Source organism: Streptopelia decaocto (assembly GCF_964273445.1).
Source record: "Streptopelia decaocto genome assembly, chromosome: 18".
NCBI classification, from domain to species: domain Eukaryota; kingdom Metazoa; phylum Chordata; class Aves; order Columbiformes; family Columbidae; genus Streptopelia; species Streptopelia decaocto.
The window spans coordinates 792757-811374 of NC_138673.1; the positions used below are offsets into that span (position 1 = coordinate 792757).

Here is an 18618-nt window from a genome sequence, read left to right on the forward strand (position 1 = left end):
CCCCTCAGCTGCTCCTGCAGGAGGAAGGCAGGTGCCCCCATGCCTCCCGCAGAGCCAGCTCTGCCGCCAACACCCACGGCAGCTCATGTTCACCGCTAATAAAAACCAAAGCCTGTCACAAGCCCACGAGTAAGAACAGAAGAAATTCAGCCAAGTGAGTCTGCTGGAGCGGGAGAGCCCAAAGTCTGGGTGGTGGAATCACAGAACAGTTTGGGTTGGAAGGCAACTTCAGAGCTCCCCCAGTTCCCCCCTGCCATGACAGGGACATCTTCACCAGCCCAGGTTGCTCAGAGCCCCGTCCAGCCTGGCCTGGGATGTCTCCAGGGATGGTTCAGCCACCACCTCTCTGGCCAACCTGGGCCAGGCTCTCACCACCCTCAGGGGCAACAATTCCTTCCTCATGTCCAGCCTGAATCTCCCTCCTTTAGTTTAAAACCATTGCCCCTTGTCCTATCACAACAGGTCCTGCTAAAAGCCTGTCCCCATCTTTCTTATGAGCCCCTTTTAAGTCCAGAAAGGCCACAACAAGGTCTCCCCGGAGCTTCTCTTCTCCAGCTGAACACCCCAGCTCTCTCAGCCTGTCCTCCCAGCAGAGCTGGTCCAGCCTCGGGTCATTCCTGTGGCTCCTCCGGCTCCTCCAAGCGATGGCCGTGGTGGGGAGCAGGCTGGGGAATGGGCCCAGCGCCACGCACGCAGGGACCTCAGCTAATAATAATTTTGGGGAAGTACCCAGAAAAGAAACAAGCTGCGATGTGCACAGCTCAGCCCCCACAGACCCCCACCCAAGGCAGCGCAGGGACTCACCCGTCTGGAAGAGGTTCAGCTCACACTCCAGGTAGTCAAACATCTCCACTGTCAGCTGAAAACTACGAGAAAGGGATGAGGATGGTTGGGAAGTGTCCCTGCAGCCACCCATGGGCCTCACCGTGTGCCAGGTGCCACCCCAGAGGGACGAGCGGCTGCTCCGGTGTGGATGCACCAGCCTTCCCGGGTGCTCTGCCCACCCCCAGCACCACGGCAGGGTGGGGTGAAGCCGCAAGGTCCCGTCCCCAGCTCGGTGGTCCTGCAGGGGAGCGTGGGCAGCACCGTCCCACCCCTCTCTCGCTTTCTGCCCCTGCCCGGTGCTCACAAATTATTGACGTCGTTCTCTCCTGCCTCGTCCAGCTGCCGGTCGGACATCTGGAGATTGCCAGGGAAGCGGGGGTTCTGGGGGGAAACAGGAGTTGGAAAAGGGTCAAAGAGGACTTGGGGAACGGTTAAACAGGAGACAGAAAGGTTTTTGATCTCCACAGCTCTGGCAGCACCAGGGTGGCTGATCTGGCCAGTGGCTGTGGTGCAAGAGACTGGGACAGCTCTTCAGATACAGTGAGGGAGTGATGCCAGGGAGAGGGGGCTGACACCAGATCTGCTGAGCCCCGGTGACCGCAGCAACCCCAATCCATGGCACCTGTATCCTCCCCAGCAAGACAAGTCCGTTCTCCCTGCGCTCCTGGATATGGGGCCACCAGCGTCGCAAGAGCTGGAGGGGAAAGAGCCGATATCTGCTCTGGGGAGCAAAGCCTCTTAGAATCACAGAACAGTTTGGGTTGAAGGGACCTTAAACCCCCCCAGTGCCCCCCCTGCCATGAGCAGGGACATCTTCACCAGCTCAGGTTGCTCAGAGCCCCGTCCAGCCTGGCCTGAGATGTCTCCAGGGATGGTTCAGCCACCACCTCTCTGGGTACCTGGGCCAGGCTCTCACTACACTAATACTCTTCATGCTGCCCAGGTGTTTTGGGGAAGGTCCCATCACAGCTCCAAACCAAATCCAGGTGACAGGTACAGCCTGGCTTCATAAAATAACCTCCTTCCAGCAGAGCTGGGAAAGAAAGGCAATGCCACGGGTACCAAACTGCAGCTGGTCACTGTGAGGATGATGGCGCTCGAGGCCACACGGGGATGCGCTTGTGTGCCAGCCCACCATGACCCTCCACTGGCTCTGGGCAGCGTTCTGTTACTTTAACACCACAAGCATATTATCTTTTATTCTGTAAGAAAGCATCTGCCTAAATAATAATTTCTATTGATCTGAGTGTGGCTTCCCGAGGCACAACAGGACACGCTGCATCCCTGACAACAAACCGCTCCCCACGGCCCCAGCAGCCGGCACGGCACACGTGGAGCTGACCCGGAGCCCCCGCAGCCTCTCCAGGCCAGGACCTGCCCGGCAGTGCTGCTCCACAGCCTGGAAACAGCTCCTGACCAAGGCGAAAACCCACCTGGGGTGGCTCCCTGGGATGCTCCCATGCACAGGAGCACCCATGGCCCTGAGCTCAAAGGGGAGAGAGAATAAATGGATTTTGGTGACAGGCAGTGATTATTTTGAGCTGGGGAAGCACTGGGTGGGACAGGATGGGACATCATGCTGACTCCGGCCAGGACCACAGCATCCCCTGTGTGGAGGTGTTTCACCAACCAAGGCAGAAGCGCTGGGAGCAGCGAGGCTGCTGGAGACCGAGAGGTTTGTTCTGTGCCACCTCGTCCCCATATCCTGATCTTCCTGGTGAATCTAAGGTGAATTTCTGGTCTGTGATGAACTGGATGCTCACAAAGAAACCTTAAACTCCTGACTCTGCTGAAGTTCTGTTGAGAATAACTAAACTGTACATGCTCAGCAGCGCTCAGATTAAGTCAATCTTTATTTCCCCATCGATCCTGAATTCCCAGGCTGACTTGTTGCTCCCACTCCATTTTTCCTGCCCATATGAAAACCTTATTTTAGAAAGTGCTAGAGTGCCTTACATCCGAACTTCAGTCCCCAGCAAAGGGAGGTTTCTATACTCATGTATTTAATTTCTCCTTTGCTCTGCTCATTGCACCAACAGGGACACCCCCAGCCCAAACCCCGGCATCCCCTTCCTGCATCCATGGTGACGTAGAGAAGCCAGCCTCCAATGCAGGGTTTTCTGGAGGATTTACACCTCAATCCCCCCAAACTGGGGGTTTGTTACTGTTTCTTGTAGCTGCCCCCCACTCCCAGCCCAGCCCTGATTCCCCACAAAACCGTCCATCCCCGAGGTGTTGGTCCTTGGGTCACTTTATATCCAGGCTGAGGATGGGCCCTGGCAGCCCGGGACATGTTCCAGGATTGGGCACGACAGAGGAGAGGACCCTCGGGGGTGACAGCCCCTGTCCTGCCACCTTTGTCACCCCAGCGCCCCATCACCCACCCCTTGCTGTGACCGTGGGGAGGGTCCGATGCTCACCTTGGTGTGAAACTCCATCTTGGTTCTCAGCAGTTTGAGGTAGATGCTGCAGAGCTGCCCGTAGCCCTCGCTCAGGTGGCCCTGGGGACACCAAAAAGCTGGTGAGACCCGGGGCAGGTTGTGACAAAGGCTTCTCCCCTTGCAGCACAAGCGATTCCCTCCTCATCTCCCCACAAACCAGCCAAAACGCTCCTCGCTGACACAGAGGCTGCGGACTGGCTTGCAGTGAATGTGCCAGAAGGATCTGGTTAAGACCTTTTCAACACCTTCTCTGCAGATTTCAATGCTGCATTTGGCCCTCAGAGCTGAGTTTAATCATTTTGGTTGGAAAAGCCCCTCAAGATCATTGAGTCCAACCATAACCCACCCCTGGCACTGCCCCATGTCCTGAGAACCTCATGTCCGTCTGTCCAGACATCCAGAGATGGTGACTCCAGCACTGCCCTGGGCAGCCTGTTCCAATGCCCCACAGCCCTTTGGGGAAGAAATTGTTCCCCAGATCCAACCTCAGCCTCCCCTGGCGCAACTTGAGGCCGTTTCCTCTGCTCCTGGCGCTTGTTCCTGGGGAGCAGAGCCCGACCCCCCTGGCTCCAAGCTCCTTTCAGGCAGTTCAGAGATCAGAAGGTCTCCCCTCAGCTCCTGTTCTCCAGCTGAACCCCCCAGCTCCCTCAGCCGCTCCCATCACACTTGTGCTCCAGCCCCGCACCAGCTCCGTTGCCTTCTCTGCACTCTCTCTAGTGCCTCAATGTCCTTCTTACGATGAGGGGCCTAAAACTCATGGTATTCAAGGTACAGCCTCACCAGTGCCCAGTACAGTAGCACAATCACTTCTCTAGTCCTGCTGGCCACACTATTCCTGGTACCAGCCAGGATCCTTTTTGGCCACCTGGGCACATGCTGGCTCATATTCAGCCACTGTCACCAACACCCCCAGATCCCTCTCTGCCAGGCACTTTCCAGACGCTCTCTCCTGAGCCTGCAGCGTTCATGGGGTTGTTGTGACCCAAGCACAGGACCCGGCACTTGGCCTTGTTGACCCTCAGACAATTGGCCTGAGCCCACTGATCCAGCTGCTCCAGACCCCTCTGTGTGGCCTTCCCACCCTCCAGCAGATCAACACTCACACCCAATCTGGTGTCATCTGCAAACACACTGAGGGTGCACTCAATCCCCTCATCCAGATAACTGATGAAGAGATTAAACAGAACTGGCACCAATACTGAGCCCTGGGGACACCACTCGTGACCGGCCACCAACTGGATTTGGCTCCGTTCACCGCAACTCTTTGGGCCCAGCCATCCAGCCAGTTCTTTACCCACCACAGATACACCATCCAGACCACGAGCTGCAGCTTCTCCAGGAGATGCTGTGGGATACGGTGTCACAGGCTTCACTGAAGTCTAAGTAAACACCATCTACAGCCTTTCCCTTATCTACTAGTTGTGTCAACTTTGCAGAGAAGGAGATCAGATACAGGACTTGCCTTTCATAAACCCAGGTTTTGCGATAAAATAGGAAGACATCATTTGATTTTGGTGGGATATTGAACACAAGCAGCAGTCCCAGCCCGGGGAGGTCACAGCAGCCACAGCTGAGCATCTGCTCAGCCCTCAGAACCCGGATCCTCCCGGGTGAGACCATGTCCAAACCAACACCAGGGCCTGGCCGGGCACCGGGTGCTGCTGAGGGACCCCCAGGGTGTCCCTCATCCACTCCCAGTGTCCCTCGGCCACTTACCCACATCCTGCTCATGTCGCTCAGCTCATTCTTGTATCTCACGGAGTCTTTCAGCACCTGGAGGGAGGAGGATGAGGATAAGCAGGCAGTGGACAGCACACCAGGGCAAGGTGTTGCCATATGCAGAACCGTCAATCGGGATAAGGAATGGGAGATCTGGGTGCTTTCCCAGCCCCGCAGCCCACTGCTGGTGGCATCACCCCAGCCCCAGGGTGCCTCAGTTTCCCCATCCGCAAACGGGACAGGAGGATCCCGGCTGGCAGCTCCTGCACCGACACCAACGCCCTGTGCCAGGGAGTTTCCTCTGGCACCGGGGGCTGTAGTGTGGGGGTGTGTGTAGAAGTGGGGGGATCCTCATGCAGACCCCCCAAGAGGGAACCGACCCACCAGCACCTCCCACCACCCCACGCACTGCGGGGACAGGATTTGGCCCCACTCACGTTGGAGTGGCCATCCCGGAGGAGTTTGTGGAAGACGTGGCAGAACTTCCAGCAGAGCACAGCGTTGCCCGACAGCGGCAGCCGGTTCACCACCGACCAGAAGGTCTGTGCCCCCTTCTCGTGGTGCGTGCCCAGGATGCACGGTGCGGGCCGGTCAAGGAAATGCTCCTCACCCCTTCGGCGGTGATGGAGATTGGCCCCCGAACCCGGCTGGTACCCACAGAGGGGAGCTGGGCCACCGCAGGGAGCTGATGAGCTGCCAAGCCCGGGCACACGCTGTCCCAGGGGTGGCACATGCCGTCCCCTCTCCTCCAGCCCCACTCCATCGCTTGGGAACACCGTGGTGGGCTCAGGGCTGGGGCTGTGTCTCCACCAAGCCCCCCTGGCTGTGATACTGGGGGTCTGCTCCTCACGGCAGCATGCTCACGAGCACCTTTGGGGATCAGGCACCCTCATCCCAGGACAGACAACCTGCTGCGGGCGTCTGTCCCTTGCAGGGGATGGCAGCGCCGGGAGCACAAGGCTGGGCAGCCACCCACAAGCAAAGGTGCAGCAGGAGGAGCCGGGACCCCGCGCTGTGCCGGAAAACCCCAACCATCACTGAGGGCCCCCAGGGTCCCATCCAGCCCCCTCCAGCACTGGCCCGGCTGTGCCAGCACCTCTCCCCACGCATCTCCTCGCCGCTGCCCCTTTTCCAGCCCCGCTCCCACGCTCGCTTGTCCCGCGGCCAACTTTGGGAAGGATATTTCTGGCATGTTTCTCCTTGACAGCCACTTCCTGCGCATTAATGGCCTTATTGATGCTGACGGTCTGCAAGAGAGAAGTGCGGGGGGGTGAGATGGGACGGGCTCCGGCTCCCCCTCAGTCCCCCCTCGTCCCCAGGGACCCCCCGGCTCTGCCGGCACCTGTCGCTGGCTGGGTCCCATTCAGGTCCCCAGTCCCTGCCTGTGCCAGCTGGATGCCACCCGGTGCCGGATGCCTTTCTGGGATGGGGTTGGCATCCGCGTCATTCAGCTGCTGCCAGGATTCATTTACTCAACATAATAACGATGCAATTAAAGCAGGGACCACAAAGGACCCTCTCCTGCCCTCAGTTCACGGGGAACATTTGGTGGCTCTGCTCTTGGGGGTGCTGAGCGCAGAGGGTGTTTTGGGGGGCACAGGACGGTGAGGCCGAGTGGAGCAGGACCAGGGCTGCCCGCGCTGTGTGGTGGCAAAGGACACAACCTGGCTTCATCAGCACCGAAGTGGAGCAGCAGCTCTGTGATTGCTGCTGTTCTGCCCCAGCGCCCCGGCCGGACACGGCCCCGCTGTGGGACCAGAGGGGCAGGACACGGACCCACTGTCGTGGTGCACAGAGCTGCCCCGGCTGCACCCACTGCCACCGCCGCACCCACCACAACCGGCACATCTCGGCTCGGCCACATCCAGCCACGGCACAGCCGGTCCCGTCGCCCTGAGCTCCCTGGCCCCGCTGGAAGCCACGCAAGCCTCCCGCGGGCAGGCAGGGCCGCAGGCAGCGTCCCCTGCCCGCCGGCTGCCCAGACTCACAGCGCCGGTGTCGGGGACCCCGGGAAGCCCCGCTGGGCAGAGTCGCAGCTCCATGGAGCCTCTGGAGGGGCAGCGGCAGCTGCTGGAAGCGTTGGCTGGGCAGGGTTTTTAACCCTAGCCCGTTCCTGCCCCGCGGGGAGCGGTGCCTGCAGCGGGGGACACCACGGCTGATTCTGCTTGGCTGCAGCTCAGGGGAAGTGCAGCGATGCTGGCCCAGTGTCACCCCAACCTCCTGCGTCCCTTGTGGTGATGCTGAGCGCTTGCCCAGCACCTGCTCCACGAGGATCCCACTGCCGAGGGAAGAAACTGTCTGGCTCAGCGTGGCCAGAAGCAGCTAATAACTGATATAAACCAATTAAAGCAGTGGGATTAATCCAGGCACCTTCCTACTGCAATCCTTCTTGCACCCCCATGTGCTGCCCTTTCCCAAGGCGGCTCCATCACGACAGACCCCAATGACTCTGTGCTGAGCAGGGCAGGGGGGACTCGCTCGTCCTGGCGCTTGTTCCTGGGGAGCAGAGCCCGACCCCCCTGGCTCCAAGCTCCTTTCAGGCAGTTCAGAGATCAGAAGATCTCCCCTCAGCTCCTGTTCTCCAGGTTGAACCCCACACGTCCCACCTTGAAATGAGGGTCCTGGACCACACGGGAAAAGCCAAGCGCAAAGCCAGAGCTGGCGCGTGGGAGCTCGTGGCCAGCGGCAGGATGGGGACACTGTGGGACGTGTCCCTTGTCCTTGACAGACCAGGCGGGGTGGTCTCCAGCGGGAAGCAGCGCCAGGGAAAGCTGGAAATGGAGCTCCCAGTTTAACCGCTGCTTCCTGATGGCTGTTCCTGGCAAAGCAAGGACACGTTTTTCCAAGTGAAGCGTCTCCCTGTGACCCCCCCAGAGTGGGGAAACACGGGGCGGGTGACGGGGTCTGGCAGCCCTGGCTCTGCCTCCAGGACCCTCCATCCCGCCGGCCCCGCTCTGTTTGAAGCAGACGTGATGTCCGTGTGGATGAGGGATGTTTGTCTGAGGAGCGCAGGGCAGCAGTGAGGGACCAAGGCTGCAGGTGTCACCTCCAAGGGACCAGCAGGGTCAGGGAGGGTGACAGCGGCCAAGTTTTGGCTGCAAGAATGAGCCAAGGAGGAGGGAAACAAGGGAAATTTGGGGCTGCCTTGAAAGAAAGCTCAGACCTCTGTGCCATGGAGATGCTTTTCACCCCAACCCAGCGGGTGCTGCTCCAAGTGCTGCCTGGCACCCATAGCTGAAAGTATTTTAATTTTCGTTTAATTACGAGCTTCTACACTGCAAGGGCCGTTTCCCACTCGCCAGCCCACGCGTGTCCTCAGCAGCGCCGCTGGCCCAGCTCTGGCTTCTGGCTGATGAGGGGATGTCAGCCCCCAGTCCCCGACCCCACCGGGTGCCACCCCCATGCCGGGAGCTGGGCAGGGGACCTCGGGGGCGGAGGGGGCAGCCGGGTCCTTCGTCCAGCCCCACACCCCACACGCCGCTGCCGGGAAAGGAAACCCGGGCGCTTCCTCTTGTGCAACGCCAGAGGCAGCGGGGCCGGAGGGAAGAGGCCAGCGGGGCCCCGTTTGCACAACCGGGGCTGCAAGGGGGTGACACTGCCACACTGTGCCCCCCCAGGCAGAGTCATGGGGCTGCGGTGTGGGGCAGAGCCCAGTGGAGCAGCACCCGTGGCAGGGCTGGGCAGGCAGCACCCTGAGCACGGCACAAACCATAACACTGCAAGTGCTGGTGACCATGGCACAAACCATAACACTGCAAGTGCTGGTGACCATGGCACAAACCATAACGCTGCAAGTGCTGGTGACCACAGCACAAACCATAACACTGCAAGTGCTGGTGACCACGGCACAAACCATAACGCTGCAAGCGCTGGTGACCACTGCACAAACCAGTAATGCTGCATACACTGGTGACCACTGCACAAACCATAACACTGCAAGCACTGGTGACCACTGCAGAAACCAGTAGCGCTGCAAGCACTGGTGACCACTGCACAAACCATAACACTGCAAGCACTGGTGACCACTGCAGAAACCAGTAACACTGCAAGTGCTGGTGACCACGGCACAAACCAGTAACGCTGCAAGCACTGGTGACCACTGCACAAACCATAACACTGCAAGTGCTGGTGACCACTGCACAAACCAGTAACGCTGCAAGCACTGGTGACCACTGCACAAACCATAACACTGCAAGTGCTGGTGACCACGGCACAAACCATAACACTGCAAGCACTGGTGACCACTGCACAAACCATAACACTGCAAGTGCTGGTGACCACGGCACAAACCATAACACTGCAAGCACTGGTGACCACTGCACAAACCAGTAATGCTGCATACACTGGTGACCACGGCACAAACCAGTAACGCTGCATACACTGGTGACCATTACACACGGGTAACATTTCAAGCACCTGCGGAGCGGGTGAGGAATCCCCACTGCCACAGTTGGGGAAAGGCTCAGGTCACTTAGGAGAGGAGCACACAGACTACACAGGGACAATCCAACCTCATATCTGTCCCACAGCACCGGGACCTGTTGAGCGGCTTCTCCTCCCTGTGGGGGTCCCCAGGAACCCCTGCAAGGTGTTTTCCTCTGCCCTGACCCACCACTGCAGCCCTGTCCTGGGGGAATTTCGCACTGTTCCCACAGGTTTCTGGCAATCCCGCTGGTAAGGAGAGCTGGACCACGACCCACAGGACCCCACGACTCCTGACCTCACAGGGAGATGCTACACCAGGGTGACCCCCAGACCGTGGGTCATGTCAAATAAACACATGCCTCTGGGTGCACAACTGTGGGTTCAACAGCGACAGAGGGGCCCAAAACTGGACAGGCGGACCTGGGACAGAGCGACAGAGGCTTTTTGAGCACCGAGAAACACTTCCCTCTTCCACAGGCACATTGCACACCCTCACCCCTGGACAGATCTCCCCAAATCCCGCTCTCAGCCTCCTCGGAATCGCAAATCCCCCGTTCAGGGAAGAGCCGAGCTCAGCTCAGGAGCTGCACGGCACCTTCCCGCTCCTTTCATTTCCAAAAGGAAATGAGTGTTGATTAAAGAATCCAGAGCTATTGCAAATTATTTGGAGAAACTGAGTAAGTCGCAGTGCAAATCCTCTTAGTAATGCTCCCTCATTTCTCCTTAATTCCTTTCTATAAATGGAGAGCTGGGACGGAGCATACCTCCGGAAAACCGCGCAAGACACGGGGGCTCCGGGGGAAGCGAGCGAGGAGGGAGACCTGACTACAGCAAGCCTGGAAAAAAATCCATGAGCTTAATTAAAATGCAAATCCCAGCCTAGCAAAGCTTCACTCTGGCCCCGGAGCTGTGCAGGACACGGCGGTGCAGGCGAGCTTTTCGGAAGGCACGTCTCTCTTTAAATATCGCTCACTGACAGCAGCTAAAAGCAAATCACAGCCAAAGCTGCCTGGATAACACTGGGGGTGCTTAATGCCCGTCCAGGGTTGGGCGAGAGCCCCTGGGGAGAGCTGGGGGGCTGGGGTCCCCCCTCCACCGTGTGCCCAGCGCCTTCGGCAGCACCGGGAACCAGCACCGGGATCCAGCACGGCTTCGTGCCGCGGCGGGGACGGGACGGCAGACGGACAGCGCGGTGAGCCCCACGCACCATGGATGGGAGGCCACGTATAGGGTCAGGATGCTCAGCACAAATGAGGTAACTTGTAGTCTTCCCGCTCAGTACTAAATGCTGCTTTTGAATGGGGAGTGAGAGGAGACATTAAAAACACCATCCTGTCATCTAATCCGGGCTATTTGGCTGCATCCGCTGCTGGAATCCATGAGTTTGGAAAGACAGTGTTGCTGTCATGGCTGGGTACACACTGGAGCCGCTCTGGGGATGAAGGACCTTGAGGGGGGCTGTGGGAGCATCTCCCCAAAGGTACTGCTGCTCTTCCCGGCTCCTGCTCCCACCAGATGAGAAATAATCCCCCAAACGCACAAATCTCAGATTTCCCCTCCCATCTTGCCCCACAGCCTGTCCTGCTGCCTGTCCTGTGACACATGGGACACCCAAAACAGTCACTGGGAAGATGGCCATGAGCTCTGCAAGCATCCGATGGCATCACCATGAAGCTCCTCTTGGCAGAGACCTGCCCTGGCACCGCCGCCTCCGGCTCTGCTCTGCCGAGGCTGGGAGGACGATGACTTCAGATCCATGTCGCGCTTGGTCTGTGCCACATCAGCCCCCTCCGGCACACGGCGAATCCCGCTGAGAGCGATGGAGAAGCTGTTCCAGCACACATGGGGCTTCCAGGGGAGAAACCAGGAGGTGTCAGGGGCCAGGAAGGGGTGATGTGATGTCCAGAGGTCTCCACCCCACCAGGAGACACCAAGAGGGTGGCAGCTGCCATCCAGCTCCCACCGAGGCCTTTGCCTCGTCAGCTCTATCAGCATTATCATGGTAGAAAATTACAGTAACTTGAAGGGTACACATTTTGAGTGTGTCTGAACAGACCACCCCAGCAGCCCCCGGCTCCTCCAAGGGCAGCAAGGTGGCATCAAAGCAGAGGTCGGGATCCATAGGGTGACGTGCCCAGGAGCTGCCTGTGCGAGGACTGAACCCACCGCTGTTCCAGCCTTTCCAGAGCCCCCAGCGAAGATCATGAGCTCAGCACCATCACGAGAGGGGGGGCAGGATGGGACAGCGTGATCCAACCGCTTCTGCACCCTCGAGGCAAGCAAAGGGAAAGAAGAAGACAACCACCCAACCGACTTGTGTTGGGTCCCAGGGACTCCAGTGAGACACCTGATGCCAGGAGTGGGGAGCCGGGCTGGTCGCCAGTGGCTGGAAGGATTTGGTTCCACCAGTCCCGGAGACGAGAGCTTGTTATGCAGAACACATCACTGCTCACCATCGGGGACCAGCACCCAAACAGGTGGGCCAGCGGATTTCTCCAGCGCCATAAACCATTTGTGCAGATTAATTACTTGGACGTGGGTTTTTTTAAATCCAGTTTTAGGAATACGGACTTATCCAATACACAGATAAACCTTTGGAAAAAAAGGAGACAGCAAGGAAACTGATTTTGGGGAGAACACCTGGCAAAAAGCGAAGCTCCAGAAGAAACCAGAGCTCACCAATGACCATCGGGGAAGCTGACACCAGAAAACTTGGATCTGTTTGAAGCCTCTGGCTGAATTAACAGTCAAAAGAGAAGCCAGAGACACTGCAGAAGAGCTTGGGGGTGCTTTGGTCAGAGAGCTTGGGGGTGCTCTGGTCACCTCCAGCATGAGTCCCGGCTCCCATTGCCAGGTGCTTCCAACCCACCGCAACCAGAGCCCAGGACGAGGGGCCGGATCCGAGACAGGGCAGAAACCCAGGAGGCTCCCCAGGACCCCCACAGTCCTCCACAGCTGCTCCCCACGAAAACACTCCTTACCCTTCTCATTTAATCAGTGATATGGGCACAACATCACTTGTGCTCCACGTTCCCAGCCAGCTCAGCCATGGCCGGAGTGTTTCCCGTGAGCTGCCGCTTCAGCCAGACTTTCAGTTTTAAGCAGGGATTTTAAGCGAAGATAATCTCTTCCAGCAGCGGTGATTTCTATCTAGGGATGGAGGAGGGCTGTGTTTTCCAGGCTCGGTGGTTCAGCAAGGGGTTTCACCAACTTCAAATATCCCTGATATCCTCCGGATCATCCCAACCAGAGTCTTCTGCTTCCCAGCAAATTCAAATCTTTTGGCATTTTTTGGAATGGGAGGAAATAACGGAGTGAGGATGAAGGATGCAGGGAGCAGACAGGCAGGAGCTCATCTCCAGATGTGCACTTCAGCCATCAGGTGCCATCCCGGGTCCCACCTTGCTTGGGAGCCTTTACCCCGGCTGGGAACACCCGGGTGCGTACCGCCCTTCCGAGGTGCTGCCGAATCCAGCGGAGCCGGGATGGCCCCGGGATGCGGAGCCCGGCAGTGCCGGCGCAGTGCTGCTGGAAATCCTGCCGTGCAACAGCTCCCACTGAGCAGCACCACCCGCGGCAGGACGGGGTGTCCCCCACCCGTTATCGGAGCAGGATGGGGTGTCCTCCACCTGTTACCCCTCCCAGTGTTCGGATCCTGACATGGAGCCGAGAGCAGCCAGGACCATACGGGCTCCACGCTGCACCCGAGGGACCTTCCCCACCCGTAACCCGGCTCTGCTGGAGCACCGTGTAAAGCAAAATCCCTCTTCCCAGGTGAGCAGCGCAGGGGATGAACACACCTCCCTGCAGGAATGGACCCTAAAAACCCACTTTCCACCTCAAACCTGTTTCCAGCCCCTATGCCCGGGGCTGCTCCAAGGGGCCGAAGGGGCTGTGACAGCAGCATCACACGTGGGGACATGGGGACGTGGGGACACGGGTGCTCGTGGCAGCACCTGAACCCCGTCGACTCAAAGACTGGGGGAAAGCGAGTTAAAAGGGGTGGGTGGGAGCAAATCCCGACCCAGGCTGCAGCATCACGGGGGAGACCGGGTTTAACGGCGAGGATGAGCCGTAGGGAGGGGGCGCATGGCCCCCGCTGCCACCCCAAACCCACCCCGGGGTTCCTCCTGATTTTCCACCGGGACACACCGACACCCGGGGGTTTGCGAACACCCCCAACCTCCCTGGGAAGGAGTTTCGCTGAGCGCAAACCCTGGTTGCAGGGACACCCCGGGGTGCCGCGCTGCTGGGGGGTTCCCGGGGGGAATCCCCGGTAGGGGGGTGCGGGGATCCCCGGGGCCGCGCACTTACCACCTTGCCCAGCTCCATGGCGGGGTGCGGGGCGGGGCGGGCTCGGTGCGGGCTCAGCGCGGCGCGGCGGCGCCCATGGCGGCGGCCCCGCGGGCGGCGGCGCTGGAAGGTTCTGCCGGGCGGCGGCGGCGCCGGAGCCGATGGGGGGGGGGAGGTGCGCGCACCCGCGCACGGGCGCGCTCCCGCGAGGGGCGGCACAGCCGGGGTGGGGGGGAGGCGCGCGCCGCCGGAATAACAAAGGAGCCCCGCGGGTGCGCGCGTGAGGGTGGGCGCGCCCCCGCAGAACCGGCCGCTCAGCGCCGCGGGTCGGGCAGAGCGGAGCCGGAGGGGATGGCGGGGGCACGGCGGGACCGAACCCTCTGCGCCCCGTCACAGCCCTGCCCGACCCCCCGCACACCCCCTGCTGACCCCCTGCCCGAGCCCCGACCCCCCCTGCCCCATTGCACACCCCTGCTGACCTCCTGCCCCACTGCCTGACCTCCTGCCCCATCCCCTGTGCCACCTGCAGCCTTCTGCTCCATCCCTTGCCCCTTTGCCCCACTCCTGCCCCCTGCCCCATCCCTTGCCCCACTCCTGCCCCCTGCCCCATCCCTTGCCCCATCTCCTGCCCCCTGCCCCATCTCTGCCTGGCGAGAAGCTGCACCTGTAGGTTTGGCCGCTGACCTGCGCAGGGTTTCCCTCGCGCAGGAGCCCACTCGGCTGTAGCAATCTCGGTTCCAACAACAAAAGAAATTAAACGGGTGTGGTAAATGGGTCCCCTGACCTCAGTCCCCCATCTGCGGACACACAGGGGTTGTCACCCCACTGCGGGACAGGCAAACACCCAGGCAGGACTATCCTGTTTTTTCCAGTGCTCAAGAAGAACTTTTAAAATCTTCTGATGAAAGAAACTCAGACAATTCTTCTACTGTTCTACAAATCCCCTCAAAGCAACCCAAAAGCAGGGAGGAGGAAAAGCTTTGCAGCTGCCCCTCGGCCGGAGCTTCACAGCCCTAAGAAAAAACTGCTCCTGCGGTGCTGGCCCTGGCCGAACACACTAATCCCCGGGATTACTAAGTCTAGTCACGGCTCAGCCACTTACTCCAGGATGGTGACTTGGCCACTTTTAATAAGATAATAAGATCCCACATCCCTGCGGGGACCTGTGAGGATGGAGCGCTGACATCCCTGCGCCCTGTCAGCACCCAGCGCTGCACCCACCACTGATCCCAGCCTGGGGGCAGCTTTTGGGGTCAAGCCCCACATTGTGTTTTCCTTGGGTGGCTGCTAAAGCCTCTGCTGAGAATCCTGGGACAGATGGATGGACGGACGCACCGCTCAGGAGCACTGCAGGGACACAGCTCGTCCATTTGTGTGCTGGACCAAATGTGTTTTGCTGGACCAGATGGTTCCAAGCAGCAGCCAAATTCCTCCGGGAGCAGAGTCTGGTCCCTGCCCTGAGACTGGGGTGAGCACGAGGCAGCGCGTGGGGTGTGGGTACCTGCCCCAATTGTGGGCACCTGTCCCCATCACAGATAGAATCACAGAATCATTTTGGTTGGAAAAGACCCTCACAATCGTCAAGTCCAACCATAACCCACCCCAGCACTGCCCCATGTCCTGAGAACCTCATGTCCGTCTGTCCAACCCCCCAGGGATGGTGACTCCAGCACTGCCCTGGGCAGCCTGTTCCAATGCCCCACAGCCCTTTGGGGAAGAAATTGTTCCCCACATCCAACCTCACCCTCCCCTGGCGCAACTTGAGGCCGTTTCCTCTCATCCTGTCACATACTACTCGGGAGAAGCACGACAGGGCTCGACAGCCCTGATCACAACAGGCAGGAATGGGCTCTGCCGCACTGGCACAGCACCAACCCCGGCATCCCTGGGACAGGGTGCCCTGGACCCAAAAGCAGAGGGGACAAACCCAGAATCGAGCACTGTGGCCAGGAAGGGACAACGGGGTTTGTGCCCTCGCCATGGTGAAGCCCCCGGTAAGCGATTCCCAACCATGAGCCCGGGGCGGAAAGTGGGAGTTTGGGTCCTGCTGTGCCACCCAGCCACCAGCATGGCCGTGCCCTGGCTTAATGGGATTCTGGAATTAATTAATTCAGCCTTAGCTGGGTTTAGAGCTGCTCTGAACCTGATGCCACAACCGCTGCTGCCTTGCTGTCCCGGGATGTCCCGTGGATGTGATCCACGCCTCCCAGCGCAGCATCTCTGGGGGCCACAGCCCTGCAATTAGCTCTTGGCCACCAGGTTTTAATGCCTCATTTGCACAAAGAGACCTTAAGGCAGGTTTGCAAAGAGCACACCCGGCCAGGCACAGCCCAAAACAAAGAGCATCCTCTGGAGCAAAACCCAATCCCTCCCCTGCACACGAATAGGATGAATGTGACTTTTCCTATGATGCCACCTGCATGGATCCATTCTTTAGCCATATTTACTGGTGACACCCTGTAATGCCATCGAATGCTGTGTGCAGCCAGGCCAAGCTGCCCCCCACACGCTCCACCTCCCGCCCGCGGGCTTTCTGCTCCCAGCATCCCTCCTTAATCCCACCAATTAAGTCCGCTCGCCATCATTAACCTTATATTTCAACATCAAGCTTTCTTGCAAGCTCAGCCCTGAATCAAACACCTCAGCTGGTGCTAAAGCTGGTTTAGACAGAAGATAACCACTGGCGTTACCGATGATGTCCTGTGGATGAGGCCGAGCCGGGACAGGCTCATGGCACAGCCACCACCACCGCGTGGCTCCTCGTGGCTGAGCTGCTCTGACCAGCCAAACCTGAATTTTGGAGGCCACTAGGAAGCACTTGGGGAACAGGCAGAGGGCTCCAAGTCCACCCGGTTTCACAGCAAGGGGGGCGTTCAGATCGAGGGCAAAAATAAGAGCCAAGATAGCTCTAGAAAAAGACTAGTTTAAAGGCAATTTTGGAAGGGTTCCCAGGGCACAGGGAAACCCACGTTCCTCAGGGACAGGCAAAGCTGCGATCGCCAAGCTGAAAGCACCAAGTGGGGACGGCAGCGTGTGTGACCACACGGGGGCTCAGGAGGGACCGGTGCAACTCTGGGGACACATCCCAGCGCTGCGGGGTGCATTGGTGTGGAAGAAATTTCCTTGCTTTACCAGCCCATGCGAGTTCCCCGCTGTGGTTCACCGCATGGCCGTGGAAAAACGCTGGTGCTGGCACACGAGAGCTGCTCCTGCCCCGCGTGGTGGTCCCGGGTTATTCCCAGGGGCTCCCATAAAGATGCTGAGGCTCTTTGCAGCTGCAGGAGCATCAGCTCTGCTTACAGCATGACTTCCTTCAACTGCTATATATACAAATATATAGACATGTAATATTTAACATGCTCACACAACTCCGCCAAAGCCTGTGCGATAAGTGAACTTGCTCTAACCTGTGTGCTGCTGCGGCAGGAGTGGGGGATACAGAGCATCCCAGCCAGGTGTGCAAAACCACACGCTGCAGTCCTGGCTCCTGCCTCCCGTCCCAGCGACTCGGGACGAGCCTGCAAGGACCAGCCCTGGAAAGCCTCTCCAGCCCTGGAAAACCTCTCCAGAGGGAATGCAGATGGAGGGAACTCCCTCATGAATGAAGGTGGGGGGGATGCTGGGGGTGGCGGAAGGAGCTGCTGAAAACCCCAGGGCATCACAGGTGCTGCCTCCGCCAGCCCCTCTGCTCGGGGCTGGGAAGGGACAGTTCCCAGCAGGGAACAGGGATGGCACAGCCATGGAGAACCGGGGGAGAGCCCACCTCTCACCTCACTCTGTCCCCCAAGTGCCCTCATCATCCTCCCGCTGTGCGGCGAGGCGCAGAGCCCCCTCCTCACCCCCAGCTGTTCTAATCTCCTCCAGGGCTTCGCTCCGAGACCCTTGACACGGCCTGGGACACCCTCCATCCTCCTGCAGCTCCGATATTCTCCTGCGAGCTGCCGGGACGGTACGTGTGGTCTGGACCGCGACGGATGAAGAAGCAGGAGAGACGTTCAGCATCTCCCCTGAGCCCACCAGAGGCTCCGCGAGCAGCTTTTAAACTCTGTTTTGGCAGCTGACTCTTGCTAAAATGAAGGGAATTAGGGCTAAAACATCTTGGCAAATGTAGCCTTTTGTCATTACAGCCAGCTTGATGAGGTTTGTTCAGTAATGACCTAGAAGGCATTTTCTTTTATTGGTTTTACATTCCCTACTTCTATTCGAGCAAATCTCCGCCTGAGCTGCCGCTCGGGGCGGGATGGAGCCTGGACCGCTCTGCTCCGTGCAGCATTCACGTCTCTCTCAAAAGCCTCCTGCCTCTTTTTCCCCCACCTACTGTTCATTTTACCAGGTCTAAAAATACTGCGAAACCTTTTAAACCCTCTTCCCCTGCAGCCGCCTCCCTCCTTGATGACTAATAATATCTGGTGCTCCCTCTTGATCTTTATTTCCCAAGTTCTCCCCGAGGGAAGGAACCAAACAGGAGCTGCGCTCTCAAACCACCCCTTGGATTCAGTCTCTTAAATTCATTTTCCTCGTGGAATGACATTTTTTTTTTCCAGCTGCTCCAGTGTAGGAGCAGTTTAAATCCACCTCCCCAGAGCAACTCTCTTAGCTCACGATAAACTAGTCCTGCCCCAAGGCTTAACCATTCAAGGTGCTGCTGGAGCATCTTTCCAGTCTGGGACCTCCAGGATCCCGGGGTTTTCAGAGCTCTGGGTATAAAACAGAATAGCGGATTCACTGGGGGAACCACTGAGCACTTTGAAAACTATTTCTTTTCTGTTTTGCAGGTTTCAGTGCTTTTCAGCATCTCTTTGGATCTGGAGCGGCAGCCACTCCCACGGGGGATGCACCATTTGGGGACCTGTTTAGGCTGGGTTTAGTTTCTGGGCCATGGAGCTGGGTGAGCACCACGGGCTGCACGAGGAGT

The 18618-nt window shown here is 58.9% G+C and overlaps 1 protein-coding gene across 4 annotated transcripts in view; it reads right to left on the reverse strand.

Annotated features, from left to right (window-relative positions):
• The window catches only part of HIP1 (huntingtin interacting protein 1), a 51533-nt gene that overhangs the window by 17003 nt on the left and 15912 nt on the right, over positions 1–18618 (reverse strand). The window contains exons 1-7 of one of the 4 annotated variants that reach the window (XM_082068319.1): positions 13725–13860; positions 6169–6232; positions 5423–5565; positions 4983–5039; positions 3246–3326; positions 1130–1206; positions 805–866 (exon numbers count right to left, since the gene is read on the reverse strand). In XM_082068319.1, the coding sequence (XP_081924445.1) occupies positions 805–866; positions 1130–1206; positions 3246–3326; positions 4983–5039; positions 5423–5565; positions 6169–6232; positions 13725–13742 (502 nt within the window). In that variant the 5' untranslated portion in view covers positions 13743–13860. Of the gene's footprint in view, positions 1–804; positions 867–1129; positions 1207–3245; positions 3327–4982; positions 5040–5422; positions 5566–6168; positions 6233–13724; positions 13861–18618 lie in introns of those variants that run through there. The other 3 variants (XM_082068320.1, XM_082068318.1, XM_082068321.1) reach the window with 3 other exon arrangements.